This window comes from Daphnia carinata, chromosome 7 (genome assembly GCF_022539665.2).
Source record: "Daphnia carinata strain CSIRO-1 chromosome 7, CSIRO_AGI_Dcar_HiC_V3, whole genome shotgun sequence".
NCBI lineage: Eukaryota > Metazoa > Arthropoda > Branchiopoda > Diplostraca > Daphniidae > Daphnia > Daphnia carinata.
Window position 1 is genome coordinate 2,168,791 of NC_081337.1, and position 13,635 is coordinate 2,182,425.

The 13,635-nt window shown below is 45.7% G+C and overlaps 1 protein-coding gene across 1 annotated transcript; it reads right to left on the minus strand.

Moving 5' to 3' along the window:
- Window positions 1-212: 212 nt before the first annotated feature.
- Window positions 213-13,228, minus strand: LOC130703526 (transformation/transcription domain-associated protein-like). The gene is made up of 13 exons (XM_057524985.1): window positions 10,661-13,228; window positions 6,859-10,587; window positions 6,430-6,762; window positions 4,800-6,359; window positions 4,638-4,729; window positions 4,381-4,575; window positions 4,117-4,312; window positions 3,472-4,041; window positions 2,572-3,401; window positions 2,101-2,478; window positions 1,719-1,812; window positions 1,077-1,496; window positions 213-999 (listed from the first exon to the last, which is right to left on the minus strand). The coding sequence occupies exons 1-13, from the start codon at window positions 13,226-13,228 to the stop codon at window positions 316-318; spliced, it is 11,649 nt and encodes a 3,882-aa protein (XP_057380968.1). The 3' UTR covers window positions 213-315.
- Between the last annotated feature and the right edge of the window lie 407 nt (window positions 13,229-13,635).

Here is a 13,635-nt window from a genome sequence, read left to right on the forward strand (position 1 = left end):
TTTCAAGTATGAAAAAAAATAATAATAATCAAACATCAAAAACTGAGCTTTTCTTGCACAATATTTAAAAAATCTAAGCAATATCTACATGTCTGACTAGCAACCGTTGGCGAAGTGCATCCCTAATGCGATGAGTGGCAAAGCGAAGTTCGCAAAATTAGATTTTTTTTAATAGCAACTCAAATCATTTTAGGTGCATGTACACCGCCAAGTAAAAGAATTGACAAGTGTATTGATGAAGCAAGCTTTTATACTTGGTTACATGATGTTTACATTTGATGTTAGACATTATCAGCTTGGGGGAAAATGGTTACGTTACAACCACGGATGCCACGAAGGATCCATTCGGCACAAATTGTCGTTACTATTGGCTGCGGCAACCAAAGTGCTGACTTTAGACTCATTTCCATCGAATGTGGACAACCCTTGGAGCCTGTTGATAATCGCATTGACTGCTTTATTAACCAAACCAATTAGAATTTCTCCTTCCACTTGGCCACTTCCCCCAGTGTCTTTCTCGTCGGCGGTTTTCTTCTTATGCCAGGCAATCATCTCATCTCGCAAAACTGCTTTCAGGATAGCAGCAACTTTGACACTGGGCTGTACCAAACAACGAGCCGCAGCAATCATACTAGCTGTAAGAGGACCAGCCACTCCAATCATCGTTAAAAACTCAACCATATTGGGAGTCAATCGGAAAGGTACGGGTCTGTTGGCATCTAATTCTCCGTTTAGGTCTTCAACGTCGAACTTGAAGTAGGACACGCTAAGAAGACCCGAATCTTGGTGTATGTACAGCATGTCTGCATTGAGACGCGTTAGATGCAATACATATTCGGCCAGATTAACCAGAGCCATTTGTAGTGTTAACATTTTTCGGAAAGTCCAGTAAAATGTGGCTGATGGGAACGTGACGTTAGCCCATTCGCGCAACAAAGTTCGTGGCACCATGATTTGCTGTACATCTTTGTGAATATCTCGCAGCACTTGATGGCTAGCCTGAATGATATATTAAACCAAAACGCATGTAACAACCTAAACTCAAGAGGAAATACGAATCACAAGACACTGGTTACCTGACACCCTCTGGCTTGAATAGTGGCTAGTCTTTCGTAGTATTTGGCGATAGGCATGTCGTGTTCAATGTTGCGTTTCACGCAACGCAGTCTATAGATGTCCAGCAACGTGGCGCTGGATGGGTTGTCTTCGACTAGCCTCATCTGCGGTGATACAGCCACTACGCGCGGAACAGTGAAGTTTAGGAATCTCTTCGACGTCTCCTTATGCTTATTCAGGTAATTGTTCAACATTCTCAGCAACTGTAGAACGCGTTCTTCTCTCCGGGCGTCGCCAAGGCCTGCATCGTTTACAACCAAGTACGGATAGATTTTGCCGTTGTGTCCTCGAATGTAAAGACGCCGGGCTGCTGTGTTGTGCTTCTGGACGATTTCCACTCGTGGCAAGAAACGAGCTATGCGCACGTAGTAATGAGTATGCTAGCGAAATGCAAAATACAGACATGAAATACGAATTGATACACGGCCAAATGTCAGGCATCCAATTAAAACAAATAACGCAAAAGGTGTTTTCAGATCTTATCAGCAAGTGTCATTGAATAGCTCGACCAAAGATGGGAGCAGTTCTACTGAATGGGTTTTTACATCATTCACAAGTGAGCATTATTCTAGTGGGTCTCAAATTGATGGACAAGCCCCTACCTTGGGTAGAAGGAATTCTCCAGGTAGTTCGACCTCTGCCGTCTGTAGGTTAAAGTTGCTGAGAAATCTGCACTTCTCTTCAATAAGGAAGGACCTAATAAGAGAGAGAGAGAGAGAGAGAGAGAGAGAGAGAGAGAGAGAGAGAGAGAGAGAGAGAGAGAGAGAGAGAGAGAGAGAGAGAGAGAGAGAGAGAGAGAGAGAGAGAGAGAGAGAGAGAGAGAGAGAGAGAGAGAGAGAGAGAGAGAGAGAGAGAGAGAGAGAGAGAGAGAGAGAGAGAGAGAGAGAGAGAGAGAGAGAGAGAGAGAGAGAGAGAGAGAGAGAAAAAATTCTTGTTACTGAGCCGACAAATTGTACGCACCTCAAAGTGGATAAATACACATACCTTGGCAACAGTTTCGTTTTGGCTTCCAAAATCTTTATCCATTTTTTCAATTTGTGAATAAGATTGTGGAGTTTCATAGCACCCGGTAACGTGAAATCAAAATCAGTAGAGAACTGCGTCTTCATCCGTTGAAAAACAGGATCCTGTGCTGTGGCTTGAGCTCGCCGTGCTAAACTCTCGGAAGCTGCGCTACTGAACGAGCCGCTGGCCGAATTGGCGATGTTTTCGATGCCTATGCCAAACGTCGCTACCAGCTTTTTGACGAAACTCAACGTGTGGGGAGTGATGGTGGCTTCGGCAACGGATCCTCGATTTTCAAAAGCGATAGCATAACACTTTGCGAGACCTTGTCGCAATTGCCGCAATACTTCTTCATACCTACAACACGTAATCGATAATATAATTACCCACGTTAAAACGTTATTGGACTATAACAGTAGATAAATGCTAGAGGATGTCAGACATACGTACCAGTTTTCCCTGAACCAAACCATTTGATCGACGATGCCTTCAAGGGATGACAACACAGTAGGGTGCAAATCTCTTTGCATATGCATAATTCGCGAACAACGCCACATGGGCTCAGTGGCTTTGATGGGACCAGCTGCTTCCGCCCCCGCAGCAGCGGGTGTGCTAGCCTGGGGTGTCCCATTGCCAACCGTGGCACCACTGTCAGCCGTGGCCTGAGTGGCTGCCAATTCGGCGGATTTATAACGTTCTCTCTGTTCAATTTTCAGAGTCAGGTACAAGGTGCGGATGGGGAAATACACTGCCTGAGGGAACATTCGTCCAACTTGGCTCAACAAGTTAAGGACTAATTTTCCTTCGTCGCGCACAAGGCAAACCAGTAGTTGAGGGATCCACGGTAACCACTGCACCGGTGGAACTCCGACGCAATACTTGTCCAGAGCTTCAGCTAATGACAGCTTGTCGTCGTCGTAGGTAAGGAGCCATAACACTTTAGCCAGATATTTCCTCGATTTTGATTCATTTTGATGACGGCACGCATGAAGGAAGCAAGTGATAGCCGATATTCCAATGCCGATATTGCGAGAGTCTTTTGTGAAAACTTGTTCCAAATGGTCACCCCACAAGGCCCAAGCTTTGACAAGCGTGTCGTGCATTTGCACAGCAGCCGAAAAAGCTTTGTTGGCATCGTCTGCCCTGCCAATTTGGGCCAGTAACATGCCCTTTAAGGCATAAAGTTCTGCGGTCATTTCCTTGGCGAAGTATTTTAAATTCGTTGACTCGATAACCTCAAGTCCTTCTTGCAATTCATTTTTACCCAACACATTGGCAGCCTGCGTTCAGACAAAATTACAAACCAAGGAATTAAAGAGCTTTGCACAAAATACCATGTTTAAGACTCACCTGAAGGTAGCATTTAACTTGCTGTCTGATTTTCTGAAAGCAATCAACGATAGGTACACTTGGGATGCTGTAGATTCTTGCTAAGGAATCAAGGCAAACGCCAGTCAAATTGTGCTTCCGTGCCACTTTACCGAAATGGATGATTGCTTGGGCGGATGCGTGAACTCCGAGCATCGACTGGGCACTGGCTTGTTGATCACTTTGTTGGTCGTAATGAGACACGATGAATTGATAGTGATGCTGTCTCCAGGTAAAAACGTCACTCCAATGACTCAAGTCATCCGCAATGACTGGTAGCCTATTCCTCCATGTTTTGACGATAGCTTTTACGTCATGTAGCGTCCCAGGTCGAGATTGAAGAAGTCCTTGATGAATCTGTGCAGCTTCCTGAAGTTCAACTACTTGTTGAGCAGCTTGTAAGGTTGTCAAGTGAACATGAGAAACAATTGCAGGTAGTCGTCGCCATTCACGAATGCAAAGGCTACTCGCTAGTTCTACGTAACGTTCAACCATATTTGGGTGTTGTTCTTCTGGGTGACACATGGCTAAGAATCCACGATATAAATTCACCTGGTGATAACCAGTAAAATTTTAACGAATTTCTGTAACGTATTGCTATATAGCTGATTCCCATTTAGTGCCAACCTTCCATGCATACTCCTTTGGACAGGCTTGTTCCAACTGAGTTAATGCATCTCGAACGACAATCCAGTTTGGTGTACGCCAGGCGCTTTCTAAGACCAATTGGTAGTTCAAGCATTCGGGAGAGCAACCGAATTCTTGAAGCAGTTCCCACTGATTCAACTCTTTGCCACAACGAATCCAGTGTTCTTCAAGTAATCTGTTGCAGTGAAGGATTTCTTACATCAACATCCGATAAAAGCAACGGTATCGATGTTGGTCTCATACCTATATTCGCTCTGAAGAGAAATTGGAGCTGCCGTGTTAGCGAATTCTTGTCGAACTTTGGTCATGGCAAGCTCGTAAGTTCCTTGAGCTTGCTCAAAGAAACCTTGTTGTTCGTAAGCAACAGCAATGATGGTTTCAGGTAAATGAGCACGACGTTGCCACAATCCACTCCACAAATCTTCTTCTTTTAATGTGCTGAATACAACGGTAGGACATGCATTGATCCACTTTGACAAAATGTACTTCAACGAAGATACCTGTACATCTCGGAGAGAGCATCTAAGGTTTCCTGATGAGAAACGGCTCCGGGGTCCAAATCGAAATCATTGCTGGCTTCTTTTTGTTTCACCTTGCCAAGAATAGAATTTATTGTTTTTTTCTTTTAGTTCTTTTTTCTTTCCGTAAATAGTTGTACTCACCTTGGTGTGCGCGGTGGGATTGCCGCTGTCGAATGCTAATTGTTCCAACATCAGAGTCATTCGGTGCCACAAATTGTGAGATTTACCCAGATACTTTAAAAGGCAGGGTTTAATGCGAATTGGTGGGCTACACAACGAAAGGGCTTCAGCAAACGTATTGATGGCACTTGGTTGGCAATCTTTTTGTATCACGTGTGCTCCACTGCACAAGAATGGTACAAGTTCAACGGAGAGCGCTTGTTGTTGTCTTTCACCAAGGACCTTCCAGATGCGTGGGAACAACTCCAACCAGAGAACTTCAGCTAGAGATGTATCCATATGGGCCAGTTGTGCGACCGCTTCCAGAAATTGCGCCGACGTTATTTCCCGACCGCTTTCCAGAAATTTAACTTGACGGTTGACCAGCGTGGCTAACCCAGTCTTGTTCACGCCAGACGGGGTGAGCGGATCATTGGGAGCGTTGCTCAAATCCATGTCAATGTCATCTTCCTTCACGTGAGCGAAAACGTCAAGCAATTCCTCGGGCTCCTCTTTAATGTTTCCGGCTACACTGAAATTTTCTCTTTCACTAGCATCGGCTGTGGCGATGACAGATGTAACGCCGGGTAGTAATGCCGATGCAGGAGCCGTATGAATGGGAGCGCCGGAAACAGACGTCACCAAAATCAGCTCTAAGCACTGTTTGATCCAATAATGAGCTGAAATGGCCTCCCAGTTTTGGGAACAGACTATGTACAACAGTCGATCATGCAGCCGGCGCCTCATGCTCGTATCAAGAACTTGAAAAAACTTTGCTCTAGTTGACGGCTGTGGACAGCGTAGGCCAGCAAGGAATGCTGGTTCCAATTTCGACACCAACTCGGAGCCTTTTAGCGATTCTTCACAATAGACAAAGTTGATAAGTTCCAAGAAAGCAATGTTTAATTCTGCGTCGTCAGGGAATCGTTTTTCCAAGCACTGCATCATCTTGACGAGGAGGATGGATTTTTCACGCAAGCTTGGTCCTTGATTGATGGCGATCGGCGTTTTTGTTCTCATCCACTCATCCAGCATACGAACGATAGACCGCACCACTTTGGGCTCACTGCTCTTCTCTAGGAGGCCAACGAGAATAGAGCCGATGAAGGCTTTTCGCATCTCAACTCCCATAACTCCTACACGATTCTTGACCAAGTCGAGGCTGAGGATGAGTAATTCGCACGAGCTGAAGCCACTCTCAGTCGTCGTGGTGGCCGCCGTCGTCTGGCGATCGCCAGTTGCAGGCGCTAAATGTTCACGAGTCATTCTTTGTAGCGCTCTCATGAAAGATGTAATGAGTCGATCGATGTAGCATGGATTGTTGGTGCAGGCAGCTTTCAGTAGCATCAAGGTTCCAAGCAAAGACGTGGACGGGGCGGTCGTGTTCCTCTCGTAGGCACCTAGACCTTCGTAAATGGCTTTCGTAACGGCAGCGTACAAGCCTTCTAGTTCTTCGTGCTTCGACGCCACGTTGGAGTTGGTTGGTTCGGTCGGGAACACGGACATCAGACGAGATAGCAGTCCGTGAAGGCATCGTATAACCTGAATTAGAGGAGCACACAGATGACAAGCTGCATTGAATGCAAAGCTCAACGGTTACAACTCAAATTACCTTAGGATTTACGCAGTTCATGAGCGAAGAAAGGCCGCGTTGAAGCGGTTTAAATCCGGCTAGAATTTGTTCTTTGCGTAAGATGCTCAGCAGAAAAGTTAGTAAATCGAGGGCTGTGCAAATGTTGGTAAAATTTGGCGCAGAGACTGTCGCCGCCGACGCCGTTGCAGCCGCGGGAGTGTTATCTGCCGTCTGGAAAAGGCGATCGAACCAAGCCAGTTTCAGCTCACAATTGGGCCAAACGTCAGGTTTCAAAGCCATCTTCAGAAGGGCTACACAACGCTTAGATAACTGCTCTCCCGAACTGTTGGCCGTAGAAGTTGTATCGTTCACCTATTTATGATTATTATTATTATTTTTCTCTTCCAACACCAGATTTTTAGAGGATTTAATAAAGCTTAATAAAAAAAAAATATGAAGAGAGATTACCTGACAGGCTAGCCTTAGCAAAAAGTTTGCAATGGCGTCGCAATGAGTTTTCTCAATGGGTTTACTGACTTCAAGCGTTTTGCCGGAGGAAGATGAGGATGCAAGCCTCGGCTTCTTTAATTCCGGTTGTCCGTCATTGCCTGCCCTTTTCTGCGAACCTGCTGGCAGAGTCTCATCGCAAGACTCACCTCCCGAATCCGCTTCATCCTTCATGCGCTGCAGTTCCCACTTGAGAACAACTTCTGCCAATTCGACAGCTAATTTCTTGTGCTCCAGCGTGGCGGTCGGAGTAAATCCCAGGCGTTGAATTGAGGTGATCATGTACTGCACCAGGTGATGTCGAACCGGGTAATAGACTTTGTAGTGGCGCACCAGTAACTGCAGGATGTGCACCAGCTGGGCAATGGTGTGACCTTCTTCGACAATAATTTTTTTCGTCCAATGGGTAAGCATCGTGTTGCCATCTTCCATTCGGAGTGGCATGGCTGGCGTCAGAATTTCGAGCGCCTGTCGGACGACGCTGCGCGCCTCGACGGCGTGCGCCTTCAGCAAACTGTGGAACACCTGCAACACAATCCTTTTGTGTATGGCGAACTTGGCTATAATATGGCTCAGCAAAAGATGGCCATGGTAGCGCGTCGTTGGGTCAACACAGTTTTTGCTTAAGAGACAAGGCCACGCGAAAGTCATCAATCGACGAAGCTTGTTTCCTTGGCGTTTGTTAGCAGCATCGTGGATATGTTGCGAAGCTTGCTCGACCAACAGGCAACTCAACTGAAGTAGTAGGATTCGAACGGCATCCGACGTACCGAAAGGATTATCCGGATCAATCACTTTATTGATGAAAACACTGACCACGCTCTCATTATTGTCTTGATCGGGAGTGGGCGGTGTCCCTATCAGCAGTTCACCTTCGCCTCGTTCGAAGCTGACAGAGAATCCCGGAATGATGATGTGCTGGAGGATTTTGGCTTTGAGTTCCTGGCCGAGATTGGGATTGCGGAAAAGCTCCACAAATTTGAAGAACGATGCTCGCTTCCAGTCGGCGCCATACGACTGGCCGACAGTTTTCTCCAAAAATTCTTTCAAGAAATAAAAATCGGGAATCGTGCGATCGCACAAGGCGCGCATCAGATGAAACAGTAACTCAACTTCTTCGGGGTGCTGTTGAAAGTAGTGCAACAGAATTTTGGCCAGTTGGCGCTGCTCTTTTCGCTCAGCAATTGAAAGATCGCTCGTCTTCTTCTCGTCATAGCGACCCGAGTACCAGGCTTTCGTCAAAACGCTTATCAATTCCGCTTGCTCCGATATCCACTGGTCGTCTTTGCAAATAATGATGCGCAAGATTCGAACAGTTACTTGCAACGGATGAGGCTTGGCCGTGCCTGACTCCGAAGGGATTCCGCCAAGCACGAAATTGATCAGCCTAGTGGTGTTGGCCTTGATGGCGTCACGGAAAGGTTTACCATCGTTGTGACGCACAAAGTGCTCCAAAAAGCGATTCCAATCGGCATCGCCAATAATATCGTCTCGTAATAGTAAATCGATCGTTTCCGTCGGATATCGCAAAAGAAATTTGATCAACGGCTCGCGGAATGGGCTGCCTGGCTCCAATCCTAAAGCGCGTTCCGTTTGCAGTACCAGTTTGCAGAGAATTTCGAGAAATCTGGCCGACGCGGCTGGTATCTGATGGAACAGGCCGATGATGCCGATGGCCACCTTAACTTCATTGCTGCAAAGGCTGCTGCTGCTGTTGAAAGGGCCGCTGCTGGTATGGGTTGCAACGGGACGATTCCCTCCAGTCTTGAACGCCACGATGACCACTTCGAGCCACTTGCGCAAATGTTGAAGAAGTTGCTCACAAAGCTTCTCGTTGAAGACGTGAGGGAAAAGTTGGGTCGTGTGCGACAAGCGCAGTATGACGTTGGTAGACAGACTGCGGTAGTCACCCAATAGGAGTAGCAACGGACGAACGGCCGCGTGCACCGTTTCCATTTCGATTTGAGTGCCAACCAGTATCTTCTTCATACAGGAGAATGCCGTTTCTTGCAGTTCGGCGTTGTTACAACTCAAAGCTTTGAAGATCACGTTCAGGATCTTGTCACGACACTGCGTTATGTAGTGACACGCGGCCAGGGCTTGCAATGCAGATTTCCTCAGTGGTGTCAGATTGCTGACCGACTTGTAGCAGGGTAGTTTCAAGAGAACTGTGTCATCCACCTCGCACAGTGAAAGCAACTCGTGGAAAAAGACCTTGTGCTCAACAACGTTGAGATCAATCGTGAAGAGTCGCGGCTTCAAGGTCGTGCAAAACGTATTGCCGTCCATCAGACCGATTTGAGCGTTGACGGGTTGATGCCGCAGTAAATGTTTCTTCGGTGGAATCATGTCAGCCAAAACTTCTTTATGAGGTTCCATGATCGCAGTTGGTGTTTGGTTTGTGATACGTGCCAGTACCTGCAGCAGATGCATCGCTTGCTCACGCACAGTCGAATTTGGACTGGTGACCTGGCGTACGAGTTCGTGAGTCACATCGTGCAAGCTCTTCTTTTGCGCCGACAACAGTTCAGGGGATGGGGAAGTCTCAGCTAGCGGCGTGGCACACAGTAAAAGCATTTTCTCCAAATTGGCTTTGGCCATGTCAATAGCTCCACTTGACACTTCACCAGTGAGATCCATCATGACGAAAAGAAGAGCCTTCAGAAAGACGTACTGGTGTTCAAGAACCCATTTGAACGCCATTCGCTCAAATAGAAACTTGATGGCGATACACCCACCCAATTTGGCATACCAGGCTCGGTCATAGCAGAGACTACACATTCTCTCAGCCAGGTATTCCATGAGAGGGAGTTTGCAGGCTCTTTCTTTAGACCCGAGAACGATTGAAGCCGTGTCTAGCATTAACACTAACGCCAAATGCCCTGGCTTGCACAGTTCTTTTTCTTCGTGGCCCATAATAGTAGCCAATGCGTCAACCAACACAAGTGGATCCATTCCTTGAATCCGTTGGGCAGAACGTCCTGGAACAAGCATAGGAAATGGGCCGGCCTGCTGGACGACGGCAACCAGCGTGTAGTGTCGGACAAGGGACACCATTGTAGGCAGTACGGCTTGTCTCAACTCCTTGATAGCTGCAGCGACGAACATAGCAGTGACTGCCGTTTGATGAACATGTCTGGCTTGCTTGTCACTGCACTGGAACGATGGACTTTGTACAGGATGAACATCTCCCTCTAAGAACGAATGATGAGACAGCAAGCGCTGCATTACAAGACGATCGTCGTCCAGATGAAGTGAGGATAACAGGAAGCAGCGAACAACTTCCCAACACTGTGTGCGGTAAAATGGTTCAGTACTACTCGATTTAAGGGCTGAAAAAGCTGTCTCCATAATTTTTTCAACAGGAAGAGAGACTGGGTGCTTCAATTCTTGGAAGTGGATAACAACGCAAGGGCCAGAATCTTTGTCCCAGTAATCCAGTCGTTGTGGTTCAACCATCATTTTACGATTGCCCCCTCCAAATTTACCAAGGACTCTAAAGGCAACATGGGCGATTTGGTCATTTGGATTCCTAAGAGTTCTCCATAAGGCTTGCATAAGTTCAGCCCTTACGGGCTGTATGTGTTCGTAAAGGAAGTCTGGTTGAAGGTTGTCAACGCAAAGCTCCAAAGTTCTCAGACCTTGGCTTACTAATGTCTGCGATCCATTTAGTGATGATACCAGGGGGTCCTAAGAAAGAGAGAAAAAAAAAGGACAGTGTTAAAAGATCAGCCGAAATGTGTGCAGTGCAAATTGTTGTTACCATAAGCATCGGTAGGTACGGAAGTAATGATGATAACCGGACGGGAACAGTCAAACAAAGTTCTACGAATAGATCTTTCATGTGTTGTTTGTGGAGTCCACTTTGTAGGCTGTTGAGGCTTTGAAGAAGATTTGGAAGTAATGGCAAAAATTCTTGATAAAGAAGATCGTGACTACCACCACCGATGGACCGGAAAAGTGCCCGTAACAGGAGAAAGTAATTATAGGGCTCTTTAGCACTCAAAGCTAGCTCCATAGATTTGTTGACAATGTGTGGCAGATGAGGTTTCAACATTTGTTCATTCTCGGCAGCAAAGAGAGAAACGCTCCCAAAAACCAGCTTGAACAGCTTTAAATAGAGATTGGAACGTTCCATGTTCAATCCCATTTCTTCCATGTGATTCAACAAGTATTCAACAAGGATGGTGGCAAACACGGCCGATGTTGAAGGATTGGCAAGGAAAGAATTGGCCACTACTTGTAAAGCACTATTGCGATAAATGCGCTCCACCACATAGTCAATCGTTGTGGCAAATACTTCCTTGAAGGTCTGAGGGTTCATCATCGCGAAAACGCCGGCAAAATGTTCCAACACTTCTTTTTCTTCTTTGGATCGAATAGTTTGTGCAGGTGCAGTTTGTCGAATAGCAGTTACTCCGGCGACGGGAAAGCCGGCCAAAGTGCTATTAAGGCTACCCGTTGTTTCCGCCACGGCCGCACTAGGAATGTTCAACGCGTAAACATCGAGTGCCTTCATGGCCCACTGCACCAAACGGATGAATATCACAGTTTCTTTAGGTTGCAAATTCTTTCCTGTAGATGCAGCGGTAGTTTTACTTTCAAGAGGGGTTTTGCAGGCAGCACATCCCCATGTGATAGTTTTGACGCCACAAACCAGTGTCTTGACCAAGCTCCGACATTCAGTGATACTGAACGCAGGACTCGCAGTTCGAACTGTAAATTTCGTCACTTTCTCTTTTTCGTCTAAGAGGATTAGCGACGACCGTGTATCTTCCGACTTCACTTCATTCCCAGCTGAAGGTGAAGACGACGATTGTGGATGGGATCCGTTCTGTGACCAGCTTAAGGAAGGAGACGAAGGCTCGCTGCTGGGGGTGGTGGTCGGTCCATTGGAATCTTGTTTATTTTTCGTCCCCATTAGCGTAGGTAGCTGCAGTTTCACGATGCTCTTGAATTTCAACACGAAAACTTCCAACATTTCAATCAACAGCTCTCTTCCCGGTCCATTTTCAACATCCGAGCGCTGACGAATACATTCCACCAAATTCAGCAGCAATTTGCAAGACATAGTCTGAATACTAGTTGGAAGAGACTCGTCATGAACGTTTTTTGAGAACAGGTGAACGGCGCGGGCTAGATCCAACATTGGCAAATGTTGTCGAACGTGGTGAACGAGATCAGCCAATGTGCTGTACGCTAATGGTCGTAAAGATTCATTCGTTGTCCATCCTTTACCAAACAATAAGTTCTCGTCGAACAGTCGTTCCATGTATGGAATGAAATGAAGGCGAAGGTCAGTTGCAAGGATGTGTCTTGATGCTATGAGCAATTCCTTCCTTAGATGAGCCACTTCCATGGGACATAGACTTAGAAGCCCCAGAATACCCTTGACCATCAGTGCTGCCTGCTGGGCAACTGCTTCTTGATAGATGCGAATAATGTATGCCAAAAAAGATAGTGTTTTGATTTGGGCCCCAATGAAGTCCACAAAAATTTCTTTGTTGAATCCAGGATTGGTCTTGTGTTGAACTGATGGCTGAAGCGTGATTGTAGTCATGATGAGGGGAATGAATTCAGCAACATCTTGGTGAACATTGTGCTTGTATAGTTGGTACATAAGGACCACAATTATTGGTAGTTCTTGCAAAACTTTTAATGAAAGTACTCCTTTTGGAATCAAATTATATGATATGTTGTTGCCATCAGGTGTTCGTGTCTCTGTGAGTACAACAGTTGCAGTAAAAGTTTCAGCAAGAACAGCTTCAATGTTGAGTTCACTGAGGTCTTTGACTTTGATGGGGCTTCGTGGTTCAAATATCTTGTTCAATTGATTTGGTAGGTCCCGATATATGCCTTTGACAAACTGAAGGAAAGTTTGTATTTCCACACTGTACTGTGGGCGGTATTGCTTGTGGAGTTCAATAATAATCCGTAGACAAATGAGCACATTGTCTTCATTTTCCCTCTCCAGTAGTCTGAACATTAAATTGAGTGATTGTTTCACGTATGGCCTCAAGTGCTCATTAGTTGGGAGGCGATGAAACATTTCTAGAATCAATTTCCGAACTTGCTGAATATTATATTCTGCTATGAATAATGGTTCACTATCTTGCAAGATTTTCAGGAAATTCTTCATTGCATGATCCAAAAATGCTGGATATTGTGGAGAGCTGACAATAACTTCTAGATTTTCACTCAGCTCTTGAGCTGCCTTTAATTTGTTTTCATCCTTTGCTCCAGCATCAGATAGCATGGACACAAATGATGTAAAAGTATTCATTTGAGCCACAACATCCAAACCAGGCACAGCATTAGAAACAGGCCCCATTTTTCTAGAAATACAAAAACAAAAGCAAATTTACAAAAGCTTTTTAGTTAAAAAAAATTTAAACTAAATCCTTACTTAAGCTATTTAGACGATGCAGTACGATGTCTCAGGTAGGAATAGTGAGTACAATTTACCATAGCCAAACAGTTTACATAGCCTGAAAAAGCTTTCAAGGCAAACTTAACTAACAAGAAACTTCACCTGTACTAAAAAAAGACAACGAACTCTGTTTCACTTCACTACTATTTGGAAGTTAATGGCAGAAGACATATCGAAATTCCAAATGTTTAATTGTTCTAATAGATACCGAATACACCGTAGCCAGTCACAGATTATATGGTCTAACCACGATGCATCAGGAGGGTTGGCCAAACGCAGAAGGGCTATCCCCTTGAAAACTATATGTA